This window comes from Rattus rattus, chromosome 14, assembly GCF_011064425.1.
Source record: "Rattus rattus isolate New Zealand chromosome 14, Rrattus_CSIRO_v1, whole genome shotgun sequence".
In the NCBI taxonomy this organism is placed as follows: domain Eukaryota; kingdom Metazoa; phylum Chordata; class Mammalia; order Rodentia; family Muridae; genus Rattus; species Rattus rattus.
The window spans coordinates 23,177,144-23,193,570 of record NC_046167.1 but is presented as its reverse complement, the minus strand read 5'-3'; the positions used below and the strand labels follow the sequence as shown (position 1 = coordinate 23,193,570).

The 16,427-nt window shown below is 40.1% G+C and overlaps 1 protein-coding gene across 2 annotated transcripts in view; it reads right to left on the bottom strand.

Annotated features, from left to right (window-relative positions):
- Dip2c (disco interacting protein 2 homolog C) overlaps window positions 1–5,785 on the bottom strand; it is a 150,948-nt gene extending 145,163 nt beyond the window's left edge. The window contains exon 1 of one of the 2 annotated variants that reach the window (XM_032884503.1): window positions 5,349–5,785. In XM_032884503.1, coding sequence (XP_032740394.1) covers window positions 5,349–5,490 — 142 coding nt within the window. In that variant the 5' untranslated portion in view covers window positions 5,491–5,785. The remainder of the gene's footprint in view (window positions 1–5,348) is intronic. The other variant, XM_032884504.1, reaches the window with a different exon arrangement.
- Window positions 5,786–16,427: the final 10,642 nt, after the last annotated feature.

Here is a 16,427-nt window from a genome sequence, read left to right as displayed (position 1 = left end):
TTAGTGAACTAAAGATAACTGGGATCAGTTTTAGTATCTTTTAAGATGACACACTTTTGGTTTCTTTGTATTTCTTTCTCTGATTTTTATTAATTTTTTACTCTATTTTGAGTGTTCTTATTTCTGCTTTAGATTTAATTTATTCCTAACTTCTTAAAACATTTAATTTTAATTTTCTTAATTATATTAATCTTTAGTTTTCAGTGCTCTAGATTTCTAAGCACTGCTTTTTTACTCATCTCACAAGTTTGTTCACCTGAATTTTCATTTCCTTTTAGTTGAAAATAATTTCCAGTATTGTACAACTTTGATTCATGTGTCCCTTAGAAATAATGTGCTGAATCTTCAGGTATCTGAGGTTTGTTCATCTGTTTACATTAACAACTTCTAGTTTAATTCCTCCATGTCTTGTGAGCTTAGTTTATTTGCTATTGTAGTAACTGTCACAATATTTTATGACTGGGAATATTATCTGTCTTAGAATATGTCCTGTGTAAACTTAAAAGTGGGAATTGTCTTGTGTCTGTAGTACTCTGTACCAGTGAAATCTAGTTAACAGATGTTACTGTCCAGTTCATAAATGTCCTTTCTAACAACTGCTGGCCCTGTGGGGCTGGCATGTCCCACTATCACATAAAGCCCTGTCCATTCCTCATTGCTACCTCTCAGGCCTCACACACAGTGACAGTTTACTGTTGGTCACCTAAGAATTAAGGATGTTAAGTCTCCTTTCCTCTTTTGCCTATATCTGTGGTGTCAGTCCTTGTTCCCTAAGAATTTTAACTGGATTACAATGCTTGCTTTATCCACTTCTTTAATTTATAACTACGTATTAAATGGAGATCTCTTGTTGAAAACACAGACTTGAGTCTGTATTTTTAATCCACTCTGAAATCTTCACATATTTAGATTCCTGAGATTTATGCTGGCTGTTGATAGATATTTGCATATTACTAAGTTTGTACCATTGTTTTATATTTTTCTTGTTTTGCACATATTTTCTGCCTTTTGTAGTATTTAGTTTTATAAACCCCACTTTCTTCTCTCTTACCATGTCAATTATACTTTATTATAATACCTTTTGCACAGTTACCTTGAGTTGACAACATTTATAATTAATTCAAGAAGACTTTGAAATCAGATAATACTATACCTCATGGGTGTTGGAAGGTCTTCATTACAAATTATTCTTCAAGTCTTCGCCTGTCATTTGCACCACTGCTATCATCTATTTTACTGATACACAGGCTAGAATTACTACATATTTATCTCTTAGGTCAATTGAAAATACCTTATTTTATCCCCTACTTATTCTTTAATTGAAATAGAATGTTTTTAATTGAAATAGAAGTATATCACTTCCCTTTCTTCCCTCTCGTCTCTCCAGGCCACATCCCAAAAACTCTCCTCAAAGCCTTCCATATCCCCTTTCTCAAACAGATAGATTTTTTTCTTTCTTATTGTTACATATGCGTATACACAAATTTGTGTGTGCACGGATACATATAGACAGGCATAGATCCTGTATCTGTGGCTCAGGGAACAGGAGGTAGAAAGACTGTAAGAGGCACAACAGGAAGTCCGCCATGAAACAGTCTCTCGTAGAAATGGCTGCGTAAACAATGCCAGAGCAATGGCAACATGAATGCACATGTTTGCAACATGAATGCATTATGTTTCCAGGGCCTCGCTCCTAGAGAAAGACCTATAGTCAAGTGATGACTGCTGGGAGAGGGAAAGTTAGGCTCTAGAGGTATTCTTGATTTTATCAGATCTCGAGTAGTAGGCTCTCCAAAGCCCTGCTTACATCATCCATTTGCAATTCTGAGTCAACAGTCTGCCTATGATTGCAATTATGCTGAATCTGGGAAGACTCCTTAGCTTTCCTTGGGATGTTTGGTGTTTTCTTATGAGGACAGGCCTAACAGCCTCTTGGTAACTTACAATCTAACAAGAAATCTCTATATTCTCGAGTTCATCTACCATCTTTATTATTTCCTCATTTCCTTTTTTGTGGAGTTAATTTTTCTGTCTAATAAAAATGTTTACCTTTTTCACTTTCTGAAATCTTTTTCCTGACATGAGTATTTGACACCATTTTCTAAGAACCATTTCCATGGCGTACTACACATTTTGATTCAGGATCTTTTTTCGTATCTATAATCCAACAAAATGTCTTTAACCTGTTTTTGCTTAGAAAAAAGAAATGCATTCTAGTATATCCCTGAACATTGCTCAAATCTCCTATTGCCTAGGCACAGGTAAGCAAATCAATTCACTTTCTTTAAATACGGAGTCAAGAAACCCTTATGTTCTTTCAACTGCATCTTTTTGCATTTTCTCCCACTCCAGAACAATGCTCCCAGAATAAACACATAGTCGATATGGCAAAGTTCCTACAGGCAGTATTCAGTATGGAAACTGTTCATCTTAAAATGTTGCTAGTCAGGTAGAACGGAATTTTTAATTTAATCTTGACTGGTTGTAAATTAACTGACTGTATGTATATACTGAAAACCACACCAGACAAGGCATGCCTTTACAGATGCACTGTCACCATTCTGGGGATAGTAAATGAAATTTACAGTTTAATTCAATGTGACTACATACGCTTTTTTGTCTAATAGCCCATAGCATTCTAATGTGATAAGGAAATAAACTTGTTTCTATTACCATCAATAAGGAAGAAATTGAATTGTTCAGAAAAAGTACAGGTCATGCCTAAGAATCTCCATAAAGTCAGTAAACCAGCTAGCTTGAGAAAGAGAAACCTTCAACTAGAAAATTAAATTTCACGATACAGGTAGAAATTCCAGGAAGCACTTTGAAAGCAAAGACAGTGTTTGCTACATTTTTCATCAGCCATAGGTCAGAGCAAAGTGCTCAGTATACAGAATCATTTCAGACATTGGTTGAAAGAAGTAAAGGAATGGAAAAAAAAAAACAGAAAAGTAAGATATAAGTTTAGCCCTAGAAACTAAGCATACCCCAGAGCTCACATCGTGGATGGGAGATGAGAGGGGATGAGAGTTTAAGGGGTAAATTTCAATGCTGAAGTTTTATTTCATGTTTTTTCTCACTCTTTAAAAAAGTGAAACTAGAAAAAAATCTGTCACAGTAATTGTCCAATGCTGACTTAAAAAGCATTTTTAATTCTTAACTATTGTAAAGCTTAAATTTTGTTAATTAATGCTTAATTATATTAGCAGTGTTAAAAGATTAAGTAGGAACCAATGAGATGTACCAGTGATCAAAGTGCTTGTTGCCCAAGCCTAGCAGTCTGAGTTTAATTCCCAGACCCATGTAAATGTGAAGAACTGATCCCCACCCAACACAAGCACCAGGAGAACTAGGTTCAACAGCTGTTTTTAAACATAACTCTTTACAAGCACAGAGTGCACTTGTCACCACATGCCATCACATGTGCTTCTAAACACAAACAAACAAAAATGAAAATCACAGTCTACTCATGAAAGATTGAGAATTTAAAAAGGGGAGGAGCATGCTGGTATCACTCTGAAAACACAAGGACCTCATGATCTCCCCAGAAAGATGAAGGTCATGCTAGAGATAGCAGCTCTGTTCCAGTTTCAATTGCAAAAGAGACCAGCAACAAGATCAGAGTGCCTGATCTCATTAGCAAAGCAAAGCAAAGCAAAAACAAAACAAATAGAATAAAAGACTCACACAAAAGAAAATACATTTATCAAGCCAAATGAATCATTCTAAGCACACAAGAAAGCATCTTGCATTTTATTTTTAATATTGTCAGTCTTTTTTTTAAGATGTCAATTTAAACCTCAAGGTTTTCTATCTTGAACTTTTGATTTCACAAATAGGATATTGAGTATAACGAGAAATAAAGCTCTCGTTTAGACTTCATAAAGATCGTAAAGCATCTAACAGAATCTGACTCAATACATTCTAAGTGTGCAATAAGTATTTTTACAGTCATTCATTTTCCAGATTTAGATGCTCCCCACTACAACCAATAAGTACCTTAAAAAGAACAGAAGTATACACACTATTATGAAGAATTATTGCCAGAAATAATATTCACATCTGAAACCTCAACACTCGTGAGCCTGAGGCAAGATGATCACAATGTGGAGCCAAGGTAACTGACAAGAACTAAAATGTTAGCGCCCTGAGTCATGTGATATTTTGCTCTGACTGGGGTTGCAGCAGTAGTCAGCTGAACTACTACCAGGGCTTGTTGCTTTGCCATATTATATGAGTTCTTGGGCAGCCCCAAGCTAAACTATCAAGAATTCATTATATAGGTTTATGGATTTTGAAATAATATAGAAAAATATAGTCAACAGAAATTAAATTTGCTACTCTATAGCTAACTATACTGACTATTAACTGGTTCAATCATCTATAAGGTAACAAATGTTTCATAGGTAACATAATTTGATCACTGAAACAACCAAAGAAGCTTTACTAAAAGAAGCCAGAGCCCTTCAGACCTCTCGAGGAACTAGGAGGCTCTTCTTGCAAATGACCTAAATCTTCCATGTTAGCTCAAGAAAAAAATCTACTTGGAAACTCTGAAAAGATACAATAGCAATAGGATAAAAAGAGCTGCTATCTCACTTCTTTTCATATTTTTACTTTTTTAAATATGCTTATCTATGTGAATGCAGTGCCTACAGAATCCAGAAGAGGCAGCAAGAAAGGGCAGTGGGAAGTAGTGAAGAAAAACAAAAATCTCCTAACGAAAGCCATTTGTGTCATGATGGTTTGAATTAAAATGGTCCCCATAGGCTCACACGGAGTAACACCATTAGGAAGTGTGGCCTTGTTGGGGTGGGTGTGACCTTGTTGGAGGAAGTGTCACTATAGGGTGGGCTTTGAGATCTCTGAAGCTCAAGCCAAACCTAGTTCATTTCTCATCCTGCTGCCTGCCAATCCCAGTGCAGAACTCTCAGCCACCTCTCCAGCACTGTGTCTGCCGTGCTTCCCAGCATGCTGATAATGGACTAAACCTCTGACCTGTACGCCAGCCCCAGTGAAATATTTTCCTTTATAAGAGTTGCCATAGTCACGGTGTCTCTTCACAGCAATAAAACCCTAAGACATGTGTACAAACTCGCTGTTGAGGTACCCAGTCATTTATAGGCAATAAGTATTTAAAGAAGTAACAATTATTATATTACCGAACATGAAAGAGCTGCTATGTGCTGAGTGGTTATCCTATAGCACACACTGGTACATAAACCAGAGCTTTACCTATGTGAAGTCTAAGCGTCCTAAGTTTATGCCTGATAGCCAATGAAGGCAGACAATTCATGCATGGTGAAAACCCAAGTACAGTGAGTCTAGAGCCCCATACAGTTGCTTACCTGACCGATAACGTTCATCTCGAGACCCTGAGGATCTTCGGCGGTGGTATCGAGAAGCTGAGGAAGGAGTGACGGGTGCACGTCGCTCTTGAGGCAGAGCTTGGTCCACTCCTAGAATAAGGAAAACCAGCAGGGTGAGCATGAGGCTATTCTCAGCAGCTAAGCTAAGGGAACTTAGTTACAATAAATATTCACTCATTACATTCCTAGCACCTGTTAGAGCAGCTGTAATGAGGGGTCTGGCGGGGGAGGGGTCACCCCTGGCTGACCAACAGAAAGGTAAGACATACGCGAGGCTGACCCCAGAGAAGGTCTTCCAATTATGGGCAGGATATAGGTAAGTAGTCTTTGTCATAGTATCCACCAAAGCATGGAAGAAGCATGAAGCTCAAGGCAGAGGATCAGGACTATTATTATTATTTTTGTTGTTGTTGTTGTTATTTAGAATAAACAGAAAGACCATGAAAGACAGAAATTTTAAAAATGTAAGTGTCACTGAAGTCAACTTTAAAATAAACTGTAAGATTATTTCTGTGTAAATGTGTTAACTGAAGTTACCCGTATGTAGCATCTATTTCAGCTTTTCTTATTCCCAATTACTAATTTGCCAAAATCTTGCTCCATTTAATGCTAAATAGATGAACAAATGTACTTGAGAGCAGCTTTTATGAATTATCAAAAATGTTATCTTAGTCAGATTCAAAGACATTCAAAAACTGACCCCCATATCTGCCAATCAAGCTACCAATTAGAAGATGTAACACAGCACCAAGGAACACAGTGTAGATGAGACTTAGCAGTATGGGAAAGAGTCCATCTTAACAGTTCAGCTAGAACTTGCTCCCACTGAGTACTAACGACAATGTTTCTTTAGAAAAGATCACTGATAACTGGAAGAAAACACATGAAACATGATCTATGAAAAAGAAGTTAGGCCTGGATGTCGGCAACAGACAGGTGGCTCTGACATGAGCCTACCTCAGTATTCCTTGTGATGTGTCAAACTTGTGAAGCCAAGCGACTCTGCATCAGACTGACACCTACGCCTGGACCTACAGCCCTGACTCCTACAGCAGTAGGCTTCTCTCCACCCACCACAGTTTCTACCTCTTCCATGATCAGGATTATGTTGAGATGATCAAACAACAAAGTCATCCAAATGCAGTTAATAGTTCTGGGTTTAACATTGATACCTTTCTCTTCATTGTCATGCTTTCAATGTACCTGTTTGCCGATATTTTCAAAACACTCCAACTGGGGGAAAAACAACAAAAACAAAAACAAAAACAACAACAAAAAAAAAACCTTCCCATACATTTCTCCTCCCCTGGTCAGGAAAAAAAAAAATCACACCCTAATAATAATTTTTCATTTCATTTTGTTTTTCACTGAAGTATACTTGGAGACCCTTCCTCCTCTAACCTGGGTCATTAGACCTGTGGTGCCATTTAGGGGTCCTTTCATCCTGGACTTGCTTTGGTTTGGCATTATTTTAGGTCACTACTTGGTTCCTTAAATCCTTCTATGTCTTTCTTCTTCTCATCTTTAAAGAGGTACAAGTAGCTTCTTCAGAAAAGGTAAGAGAGAAATAACACATGGAAGTCTTGGTTATCCCAAAGCTTGTCTTTCTAGTGCAACTAGTGTGGGTCCTGGATATTCTAGGAATTCTAGGTAAACATTATATTTACTTCTTGTCTTTCATTTTCATTTTTTCCCAAAAGTGCATCATTCTGACGTTATAATCTTTTAAAAATTAACATTTGTATTGATTCTCTAGGCATTTCACATCATGCATCCCAATCACAGTCATTTCTCAGTTCTGTACCCTTCCCCCTTCCATCTCTTCCACCTGTGACCTTCCCCACCCACAATAAAGTAAAAATAAAAATAATAAAACATAGAAAAATAAAAACAAGCCTACTTTGTGCTATTATATCCCTACTGGCACACGGTTAAGCTCTCAGTGGCCTTGCTTAACTAGAACTGAATACTTCCCCTCCTGCATCCCTGCCAGAAGGCATCAGTTGTGAAGAACTACACTTCAGACAATACTGTAATCTTTACACTGTCCCTTCTGTGACAATTTCAGAATTTCCTCTTTATTTTCCCTTAAGGAGCTGAAAGCCGGTTCTCTTCTTGTGATAGCAGAACACTATCAGATCTCTTTCAGATAGATCTTTTATTAGGGTTGATTGTTTGCCCCTGGAAGAGATCTAGAGTGTCCTGTGCCTTAAGGAAATGCCTCTGTGGCTGAGACTGTTTTCGGGGCACTGTAAGCGCTCTGACACAGTACCTTTAACTGCAGGACTTGAATGCTATGCCCAAATCTGGAGCCTTGTTAGTTTTAATTCCTTAGAGAGTATGCATGTCCATGAGGACTGGGCAGAGGTGGCCAGCATTTCCCATAGGTCCTTTCTTTCAGGTGCTTTGCTGAGGGATACCATGATGTCTAGATAGCTTCAAGTGTACTGGTTCTTACTTTGCCTCACCTGCACATTTTAGCACTTGTCACTGTTTCTCATGTTCTCTTGTTACACACTGACAGGAATTCTGGAACAACCCGAGGAGCAGCAGAGTTAAACACACTTCCAAGCTGCCATGGTCACCAACTGTAAATCTCAGTACTGTGGATAGATTTTCCTGTCTAGTTCATGAATATAAAGCCTCTTCAGAACTACTTTCACCCTTTACCTTCTCCTTGAGATCCACAGTATTAAGAGTCAAGACTAATGCCTAGCTTATCGATGAAGCTTCTATGGATATTATCAGTGAGGTAAATTTGCACACTTGCTTTTATGGATTAGAAATGCAGTTCACTACACATGTTTAAAAAGAGAGATTGATACAGCTAGGTAGAAGAGCTCCAACAGGGCGCCAGTAAGAAAACATACTTTAAAATAGTATGAGTCAATATTTCATTCATTATATTTTATCTGACTTTGTTCCAACCAAGATTCAAACTGGTGTATTCAAACAGGAAAAAAAAAAATCAACGATTGAATATTTAACTCTACAGAACTGAACCTGTCACCATAAGGTCACTTGCATGTTCGTTCTTTCTCCAGCACAAGGCGACTGACCAAACCTTGCTGCTGAAGCAGAAGTATCTTCAGCAACAGAAGCACAGATAATTAGCACCACTGAGAAGAACTCACACTAACTAAACATTTAGTTTAGAGAACCATGATTGAAGGCCTATTCTCAAAAAGCCACATGGAGACCAGTATTCTTAGAACAGAAAGTATATTGAGAGTTAGGAGGCTAACGTGGGCACTGGGAAGACATCATGAGACAAAAGGATGATACCCAACACCCAACAGTCAGGAGCATGATTCTCATCCATGAAAAAATAAGCCTCAACACTGAATCCTATTTATTAAGCACTACATCCAAGTCATGTGACAAGTCTGCTCAAGGACCCATGAGTATGAAGAGGCAGAACCACACAGATAAGGCAGATAAGCATAGGCAACAGTTAAGCAATCTTTCATCCCACTTGGCCTTGACAGTTAACAAACCACTCTTCTAACACTGGAAACCTAGGTTTCTCACTTTCATGTTCTAAGTGCACACACTCTCTTCTACTAATATAACTAGCAACTTAGGTCCCCCATCTTTATTGAGCTCTATTCACATCACTCTCTAAACAATGAGATAAATTTCTCCTCTCTTTAATGGCCATGAAATTTGAACATGTATTGCCAGTATGTTTGGTAGAGAAGATAGGGGTCTGATTTGTCTTCAAGTGGTTTTGTGTACCTACACAGTAAGAAAAAACATGTCTTTAAAGTTAATTTTCAGAGAGAACACCCTATTTATACTATATGCCTATGAATAATTGGATGTGCATAGAATTTAAATTAGATGTCAGACATAGTAGAGAAATACTTTAATCCCAGCACCCAGAAGGCAGAAGCAGGTGAATTTTTCTGAGTTCAAGACAAGCCTCACCTACACATAGTAAATTCCAGGATAGGACTACATGAAGAGACCCCATCTGTCTATGTTAATCTGTCAGCCTGTTTACACACACAGAGAGAGACAAAGACACACAGACAGGGGCTGGGGATTTAGCTCAGTGGTAGAGCGCTAACACCTAGGAAGCGCCAAGGCCCTGGGTTGGTCCCCAGCTCGAAAAAAAGAACCAAAAAAAAAAAAAAAAAAAAAAACACACAGACAGACAGACAGACAGACAGACACACACACACACACATACACAGACAGACACACACACACACATACACAGACAGACACACACACACATACACAGACAGACACACACACACTCTTTGTTGATTAAAACAGAAAACCATCCATTATACTCCTAGTATCCAAACTTTTCCTTTCCTTAAACTCCATCAAAGAAGACCCCAAACAAACAGGCTTTTGAACAGTTCCTTATTCACTCTCAGCGTTTCTTTCTTATGTGTATGTACCCTTTCCTTTTGAATAGTTTCCTTACTACCCTACAGTCTTTGTGGGTTTTTATTTCACTATTGAATAAAAGACCAAGAACCTTGATATTCCAGGTCTACATGCCTGTGACCCTGGGAAAGTTCCTTAACCTTACCAAGGCCTGGCCTTTCCATCTGTATTTAAAAACAGGTAACACTGTTAAGCACTGGTGTAAGGACTTTATTAGAATTTGATGAGCTGTTAGTTCTGCAATTTTGTTGTTGAGGTAATACAGACACAGAAATGGGACTTAAACAACCATGCCACCCTTGTAGTTAAGTTATCCTCATTTAGAAATGCCTTTGTATTTGTGCGAGGGGCCTCTCCCAGTTGTTCACAGACACCTTTCCTCTGAGCACAAAGCATTCTGTAGTCCCCACTTTCTGGCTTTGACGACCACAAAAGAAAGCACCATATTCATTTATCTGAACACAAGACACCTCCAATTGTAGCCTAGCCCACCTTCCTCTGCAGTTCAAGCTTCTAAGTCAAACAGAAATTGTGATTCTTGCCAAGGTCTGCCCTGCCTCACTAATTTTGCCTCTTTAAATGTCTCACCTACCCACCAGATTTGGAAATATGAAGACAAAAGTGAGAAAAGGCTAGATCATTAAATAGTTGTCAACTACTTATGGCTTGTTATGAAAGAACTCCCCTACAAAAAAAGTTCCATTATAGTTGTTATACCTAACCGATCCAACCATTCCATATGCATAAACACTGAAGTATCTTTCATATCTTTCAGATAGACACTAGACAACACTAACAATCCCCATGTTAACCCAAAGAATAAGGCATAGATGGGCCACCCATCTTTCTAACTTGAGGCTCATTAAGTTAGAGTCAATACAGCAGGACAGAGTTACTCAAGAAAAGATATTCAGGCAACAGGGGGATTTCTATCTATAGACTTTATTTCCAGACTGTCCAAAACTGTTTCTGAATCAAGTCCCACTGTCTTCTAGCATTTCCACAGCCTCTGGATCACACAGCAGCCCTTAATTTTACTATAACTGTAATTAAGAAATTATCTTTAAAGTAAAAAGTACTTGGTGTATGGTTAGATAAGACATTTTCTATATTTGCTTTGTACTAAACAGATGAGGACACCATAAAACAAAAAACTGAAACTTCATTCTGAGCACCTTAGGATCTACCCTACCATACAAACCTAATTCTTAGTTCCTCTCACTGTTATTTCCCTCTCATCTGTTATGGACACAGCTACTGCACATCATCATACATCTGTTTTGTAATCATCTTCCTATTATAGTATGTTGATAGGGGAACTCACAAACTGGTAAATTATGCTCTAAAACCTATGGCAATTTGACATTAAAATTGCTATCCTGCTATACTAACTTATTTTGTTGTTTGTAATGCTTAGAATTTAACCCAGTGCCTCAGCCTGCTAAGCTAGCAATCTAACCTGCATGTCCCCTGTCCCTATCTTACTTTGTTCTACAATACTGGATAAGATACAAGTCTACTTTCATGCTCTCTTATGACTCAGATTTTTCACAAAAGTCCATGATTCAGTCATAACTGGCATTGTCTTTACTGTTAGATGGCTAAAATCAACTCAATTTGAACACTAGGATGCACATGGGTTTAGTAATGCTCCCATTTTACTACTGACTTTCTAACAAGAAACATAGTTCATTAAATGTCATTAAAAATAACAGCCAATTATGAGATAGAATACTCATCATAGACAACAGAGCACTGTGCATGACTCACTACCAACAAGGCTCACTTAGAACACAGAGACTTTCCCTTTACTGATGAAATGTCCTTTCCTCTCACCATTGAAGCTGGAAAGGATGCCTGCTATGTCTCATACCAGAAATCCAAGCTTTGAGTTCTTCTCTCCCACTTTTCAGAGAAGTAACCTTGCATCGCACCTTCATGGTCCATTGACTCATGGCACAACACGACTCCTCAGCAAAGGGAACTTGTCTGTACAGTCCTGTGTGCCCTTCAGTTAGCATTGAAGGAAGTCACATGTGCCACTGAAGAGTGTCACTATCCAGAGACCAGTTGAATTTAAGTTATGAGTTTAAAATCTTGTGGCAAAATGAAGCAGAACCAAACTCTTCACCTGCCCTGAGGAAGCTCAGCGGTCTTTCACACAGACACTGAACCTAATAGTAACAGGCTCAGGCAAGGAGTCAGCCAGCTTTATTTTCTGGAGAAAAATACACAAGTGGCAACTGACTTGCCTTTATGTCTTCAAAGGCCAAGCTTTTCATTGTCCATGTACCCTAGGAACAAAATCCACCAACCTGACAACTCTACCAATCACAGAAGACGTTTCCAATCATAATCTAGCAGAGCATCTTCAGCTAGATTTCAGATAAAGTCCTCTCCATATTGGTCACACAAAACAAGGTGAGTCACTTCATACAAAGGTATTCACATCAGAACAGCTCTTTTCAGTGACAACATCAGATACTGAGGTTTACAGAATGAATTATATAAAATAAATAAAAATCAATTGACTAGAATGTGGTAGAGTCCAAAATCATGTAATCCTCTGCCACTTCTGTCACTGATTAGCACTAATGTGGCCAATTGGTATTTAGACTCATCCTAATCAGAAATGAAATCAGAACTGCCACCACTGATAAGAGAGGCCTGGTGCAGAAGACTCATGCAAAAACACTGTACACACCTAGGTACTGAATGTTTTAGCACTAAAATATTGGATACAGCAGTTGCTGGGAATGCTCTCTTGATGTTCTAGTGGCAAGGCAACAGTGGACAGCCGTGCTAATCTCCACTGGGAGTTCAGGGGGTACAGCAGTGGGAAGAATTCAGGGTACAGAAGAAATCACTCACTGCCTTGTGAAGGGACTAAGCAGCAAATTCACACTGTCAACAGGTCTCATATAGGAGGTTTACTAAAGAGAGAAAGGGGAAACAGAGCTCCCTCTGGAAGAAGAGAAGAAGGGAAGGATATCAGGGCATAATAGATGCCCAAGACAGGCAACAGAAGCAACAGTGTGAACCTGTCCTCTCTGGGCAGCTAGTGATGATGTGTATTATTGTCCTTTTGGGTTGACAGTGAAGGTACCTGATGGTCCCACTGTTGAAAGGTCCCTCGGGGCTGGCTGTGGAGATGCCTGATTGCTAACACCTTGTTCCACCTCTTCCTGATATGTTCAAATTCTGGACCAGGGTGTATACTTGCCTGCAAGTAGGTTGTGCTTACTGTTACTGTGTGCAGGAGATGAGAGGTCCTCAGTTAATTCATATCTTACTACTGTTAGGTAAGGGACAGAAGACCAAATTACAACTGCCTAGAAATATTTCACAAATAGATCATAATAAGTCTGGGACTGAGGGTTGTCCCAACCAGAAGGACCAAGTGAGAAACCCTTCAACAAGTGGAATTTGAACTGAACATTAAAGAAAGCTTAGTACAGGCAAAATGAACATTCCCAAGATTCCTAAAGTGGAAGCCAGCATGGTCATCTGGGGAAGCCAAAGCCAGGCTTTGGAAGCCAGGACAGTAGGAAGTACAACAGCTGGACAGGACTGTTCGACCCACACTCCATAAGGGATCATCTAGGGGCTGCAGTAGTAACAAGTAGGGCTCATAAATTCTCATTAAGAACAGATGCTGTGCCCGTGTGAATCCTAGAGAGCTGCAGGAAATTCAAGAAACTTGCCAACTGTCTTTTGTTAGTCTAATTCACGTATGTCTCTAAGCAACTCAACCATAGCCTTGTAGCTGGGCATGAATTTATTTGGCTGCTAAAGATAAATACAACCAGATGAGCTAGGAATACTGAATTTGCAGAAGCAGCACCATGCCAAGAAACATTTTATGACTGCCATGTAATAAGTAACACCTAGCCAATATACATATTATAAGAAAGGATGTGGTATTTGGATGGGGGAAATTTTACTGTTTACTGTCACATTGAAACTTCACTACTTTTTGTTAACAAGTACATCTTCTAAAAGTAGCAAAGAATCACTATACATGCTACACTGTGTTATAGAGACTCTTCTAGAACAGTGTTAAGTAACTGGCTTTATTTTCCATTTTTGTCAATTTGATCTGTTTCAGAAGGTATCAAAGGATCCATTTTGAAACAGGCATTTTCTTATTAAAAACTAGAAGTGTCGCTCTGCTCCCAGAACCCGTGGGAGAGATACCTTACCGCCTGGTCAGGTGGGCACTCCTGAGGCTGCAGAGCGGAAGAGACCACCAACACTGCCCACCCCTGCCCACATCCCTGACCCAAGAGGAAACTGTACAAGGCCTCTGGGTTCCTGTGGGGGAGGGCCCAGGAGCAGCAGGAGCCCTGCCTGAGACACCGCCGGATCCTGAAGGAAACAGACCGGGTAAACAGTTCTCTGCACCCAAATCCCGTGGGAGGGAGAGCTAAACCTTCAGAGAGGCAGACACGCCTGCGAAACCAGAAGAGACTGCTCTCTGCACACATTACTGATTCCAGAGGAAAACACCGGAGGCCATCTGGAACCCTGGTGCACGGAGGCTCCCGGAAGAGGCTGCGCAGATCTTCCTGGTCGCTGCCACCGCGGAGAGCCCGTGGGCAGAACCCCGCGAGCGAACTCGAGCCTCGGGGCCACAGGTAAGACTAACTTATCTGCTGAAAGTGACTTGCCTGGTGGAATCGGACAACAGAGGCAGAATCCCTCTAGGACCAGGCACGCCCTGTGTTTACCGGAAGTCCCACACCCGGATCCCGCCCCCAGCAGCTCTCTGCTCCCAGAACCCGTGGGAGAGATATCACCTTACTGCCTGGTCGGGTGGGCACTCCCTGAGGCTGCAGAGCGGAAGAGACCACCAACACTGCCCACCCCTGCCCACATCCCTGACCCAAGAGGAAACTGTACAAGGCCTCTGGGTTCCTGTGGGGAGGGCCCAGGAGCAGCAGGAGCCCCTGCCTGAGACACGCCTTGGATCCTGAAGGGAAACAGACCGGATAAACAGTTCTCTGCACCCAAATCCCGTGGGAGGGAGAGCTAAACCTTCAGAGAGGCAGACACGCCTGCGAAAACCAGAAGAGACTGCTCTCTGCACACATTACTGATTCCAGAGGAAAACACGGAGGCCATCTGAACCCTGGGCACGGAGGCTCGGAAGAGGCTGCGCAGATCTTCCTGGTCGCTGCCACCGCGGAGAGCCCGTGGGCAGAACCCTGCGAGCGAACTTGAGCCTCGGGGCCACAGGTAAGACCAACTTTTCTGCTGCAAGTGACCTGCCTGGTGAACTCAAGGCAAAGGTCCACAGGAACAGCTGAAGACCTGTAGAAAGGAAAAACTACACGCCCGAAAGCAGAACACTCTGTCCCCATAACTGACTGAAAGAGAGGAAAACAGGTCTACAGCACTCCTGACACACAGGCCTATAGGACAGTTTAGCCACTGTCAGAAATAGCAGAACAAAGTAACACTAGAGATAATTTGATGGCGAGAGGCAAGCGCAGGAACCCAAGCAACAGAAACCAAGACTACATGGCACCATCGGAGCCCAATTCTCCCATCAAAACAAACATGGAATATCCAAACACACCAGAAAAGCAAGATCTAGATTCAAAATCATATTTGATCATGATGCTGGAGAACTTCAAGAAAGACATGATGAACTCCCTTAGAGAACAAGTAGAAGCCTACAGAGAGGAATCGAAAAAATGCATGAAAGAATTCCAGAAAAATAAATAAACAAGTAGAAGCCCATAGAGAGAGAGACACAAAATCCCTGAAAGAATTAAAGGAAAACACAATCAAACAGTGGAAGGAATTAAAAAATGGAAATAGAAGCAATCAAGAAAGAACACATGGAAACAACCCTGGATATAGAAAAACCAAAAGAAGAGACAAGGAGCGACAGATACAAGCATCACCAACAGAATACAAGAGATGGAAGAGAGAATCTCAGAGCAGAAGATTCCATAGAAATCATTGACTAACTGTCAAAGATAATGTAAAGGAAAAAGCTACTGTCCAAAAAACATACAGGAAATCCAGGACCTGTAATGAGAAGATCAAAACCAAGGATAATAGGTATAGAAGAGAGTGAAGACTCCCAGCTCAAAGGACCAGCATATCTTCAACAAAATCATAGAAGAAACTTCCTAACCTAAAAAAAAGAGATACCCATAGGCATACAAGAAGCCTACAGAACTCCAAATAGATTGACCAGAAAAAGAAACACTCACATAATAGTCAAAAACAAACGACAAAAATAAGGAAAGAATATTAAAAGGGTAAAAAAGGTCATAAATACATAGCAGTTCCTATCAGAATACACCAGACTTTTTCAGAAACTATGAAGGCTAGAAGATCCTGGACTGATGTCATACAGACCCCTAAGAGAACACAAATGCCAGCCCAGGCTACTGTGCATCCTGCAAAACCTCAATTAACATAGATGGAGAACCAAGATATTCCATGACAAAACCAAATCTACACAATATCTTTCTACAAATCCAGCACTACAAAGGATAATAAATGGTAAAGCCCAACATAAGGAGGCAAGCTATACCCAAGAAGAGGCAAGAAACTAATCGTTTTGGCAACAAAACAAAGAGAAGAAAAGCACACAAACATAACACATCCACGTATGAATATAACATTAATATCTCT